The 3268-nt window shown below is 38.7% G+C and overlaps 1 protein-coding gene across 1 annotated transcript; it reads right to left on the bottom strand.

Annotated features, from left to right (window-relative positions):
* Positions 1 to 267: 267 nt before the first annotated feature.
* Positions 268 to 3022, bottom strand: nrtn (neurturin). The gene is made up of 2 exons (XM_067387441.1): positions 2776 to 3022; positions 268 to 695 (listed from the first exon to the last, which is right to left on the bottom strand). Exons 1-2 carry the CDS (start codon positions 3020 to 3022, stop codon positions 268 to 270), a joined length of 675 nt encoding a protein of 224 aa, XP_067243542.1.
* Positions 3023 to 3268: the final 246 nt, after the last annotated feature.

Below are 3268 nucleotides of genomic sequence, written 5' to 3'. Positions count from 1 at the left end.
TAGCAACGAATAAACATGGGAATAATTACTGTTTGCATGATATGTTTCCTGTTTCTCTTCATCAGGACGGGCAGAAGTTTCTGAGGAGAATCTGTCAGCCAAGTATTTTTCATAAAGGCAATGCAAGACATACGCTCTAAGCCCAAGACAAAGATGTTGTTCTCAGAATTCAGGGTCTGTATTTCTTCATTTAAATTTGTCTTGAGAGATTAAAACTTGATGTTTCCTAAATGTTTTGAGCACTCAGTTGAGCTTTGACCCTCAAAGTCAGACGCACCCACATGCTTGGGCCGAAAACTCTTGGATTGTGTGGTATCGATTGAAGTTATCGAGGAAGGAGATGTCCTCCTCATACGCCGTGGGCCGACAGCAGGGGCTGTGGCGAGCCTTGTCCTTCTGGTCCTTTGTGAGCAGCCGCGAGCGCTTCATGAACGCCAGAGTCAGGTCATAGTTTTTGCGACTATTGGTGCATTTTCCGCTGCAGTAATGGAAGACTATAGTCTCATCACTGACGTAGCCCAACCCCAGCTGACTGACCGTCACCTCCACCTCCCGCAGAGAGCAGGGTTTGGCTCGCTTTTTAGCCCGTTTAGTCCTTTTGCTCTGCTGGGCATCTCTACGGGCTTTCCTTTCAACCAGTGTCCCAATGACCTGCTTCAGCTCGCCTTCTGTGAAGCTCTGGAACATCTCCATGACTGAGGAAAAAGGAGGGTTAATTATTTTTAGCATTTAGCTTGACAAAAACATTAGCATTGTTTCAATAATATTATTCAGTTTTTAATGGAAGTCTATGAGGCAAGACATTGACATAAGCTTAAACATAAACTTTACAGCTGAAATTACATTTTTGAACACAAGAATCAGTATTTAACAAATACAAGCTGCACATTTTTGCTTTTCAACATTTTGAATGAAAATAAATATTACATAAGAAATAGTTACATTAATTTTGGAATTTTAAATTGTGGTCTTGTTTAACATTATTTAATCCTTTGAAACGAGCTGGCACCAGAATCAAATGTTGTAATTTCAAATTTAAAAATAAATGTGTTTGAAAACACAATCTCATTGATCATAAATAGAATAGAATCAACCAATTGATTCCATGAATTAAATATTTATTGATTGAAAAAGGATTTGTGAACATTTGTACTTCTGTAAAGTTGTTCATACAGTGGTGGTCAGAATTATTTGCACCCTTGGTAAATATGATCAAAGATGACTATAAAAATAATTTAGCATTGTTTATCTTTTTTTATCTTTAATTCATACAATTAGCAAAAATCTAACCTTTCATTGAAGGAAAAGAACTGAAAGTGGGGGGAAAATCACATTATGAAATTAAAGTTTTTCTCCAAAACACTTTGGATTTTATTAAATACTTTTTGCAACCTCCTTTTGCCAAGATAACAGCTCTGAGTCTTCACCTATAATGCCTGATGAGTTTGGAGAACACCTGAGGAGAGATCAGAGACCATTCCTTCATGCAGAATCTCTCCAGATCCTTCAGATTCCAGCTCCATGTTGGTGCTTCTTCTCTTCAGTTCACTCCACTCATTCTCTTTAGGGTTCAGGTCAGGGAACTGGGATGGCCATGGCAGAAGCTTCATTCTGTGTTCAGTGACCCATTTTTGTGTTGGTTTTGATGTTTATTTTGGATCATTGTCCTGATGGAAGATCCAACCACAGCCCATTATTGGATTTCTAGCAGAAGCTGTAATGTTTAGATTTTTTTATCTGTTGGTATTTGATAGAATCCATGATACCATGTATCTGAACAAGATGTCCAGGACCTCCAGCAGAAAAATAGGCCCACAACATTAAAGATCCAGCAGTATATTTAACCGTGGGCATGGGGTACTTTTAATCCATGTGTGCACCAAACCCATCTGGTGGGTTTGCTGCCAAAAAGCTCTTTTCTTTAGTTTCATCTGACCATAGAAGCTGGTCCTGTTTGAAGTTCCAGTCTTGTCTGACAACTGAATATACTGGAGATTGTTTCTGGATGAGAGCTGAGGATTTTTCTTGAAAACCTCCTGAATATCTTGTGGGGATGTAGGTGCTGTTAGATTATTTTTGATATTTAATTTTTAAGGATGCAATTCTCCAGCTGTGATCCTTGGAGAGTCTTTGGCCACTCAAACTCTCCTCCTCACTGCGCATTAGGACGATTTAGACACTCGTCCTCTTCCAGGCAGATTTGTAACATCTTTAGTTGATTGGAACTTCTCAATTATTGCCCTGATAGTGGAAATGGGGATTTTCAATGCTTTAGCTATTTTCTTACAGCCACTTTCTATTTTGTGAAGCTCAACAATCTTTTGCTGCACATCAGAACTATATTCTTTGGTTTTACTCATTGTGACGAATGATTACGGGAATTTGGCCTTTGTGTTTCCTCATGTTTATACTCCTGTGGAACAAGAAGTCATGGCTGGACAATTTCATGTTCATGATGGGAATATACTTCAGATATATATTACTCTTTAAAAAAATTCTAGGGGTGCCAATAATTGTGGCCAACATGTTTTGGAGAAAAACATTTATTTCACAATTTGATTTACCCCCACTTTCAGTTCTTTTCCTTCAATGAAGGGTTTCAGATTTATGATTAAATTCACATGAAATTCTGCTCTTCATGATTATTTTAGACTATAAAGATTTCTGGGAGGTCTGCATGCTAAATGCAATCTGATTTAAACAAAGATATAAGTTGCATTATAATGAACCTCTATCACAAACACAAGAGACAAGAAGGCCTTGTCAGGGTCTTACATTCTGAGATGAAAGAGTTTCCTTCGTCAGCTGATCTGACCCTCCGTTGCCGCCCACCTACCCCAATGGAAGGTGATGAATTACTGGGTGTAAATGAAGATGATGGTGGTGAAAACGATGAGGATGAAGCTCTGCGGTGGGGAGGAGGGGGCAGGGCTCTGGAAGAGGGAGTGGTTTTAAGGACAATCAGGGGGAGTGTAGCACCACAGAGAATCAGGCCGATGGCAGCAAACTTCCATAACTTCATCTTAGAATGAGGAGAAGCATTGGGCCCCTGCAAAACAACCAAACATCCATCACTCAAAAAGTAAAACAAACACTTTTTACTGTTTGTTATTCTATTTAGATTTTGTCATCACACTTATACAAGTAAAGCCAGAAACATTAGACATAATTTTCATTTTGTCAGAATATACGCTACTACCGAATGGCCATCATTGGAGAAATATGTTTTTTATCCCCATAATGGTCTAATAATGATTTACTAGCAGGA

Source organism: Chanodichthys erythropterus, chromosome 6 (assembly GCF_024489055.1).
Source record: "Chanodichthys erythropterus isolate Z2021 chromosome 6, ASM2448905v1, whole genome shotgun sequence".
In the NCBI taxonomy this organism is placed as follows: domain Eukaryota; kingdom Metazoa; phylum Chordata; class Actinopteri; order Cypriniformes; family Xenocyprididae; genus Chanodichthys; species Chanodichthys erythropterus.
This window is presented reverse-complemented; position numbering and strand designations above follow the sequence as displayed.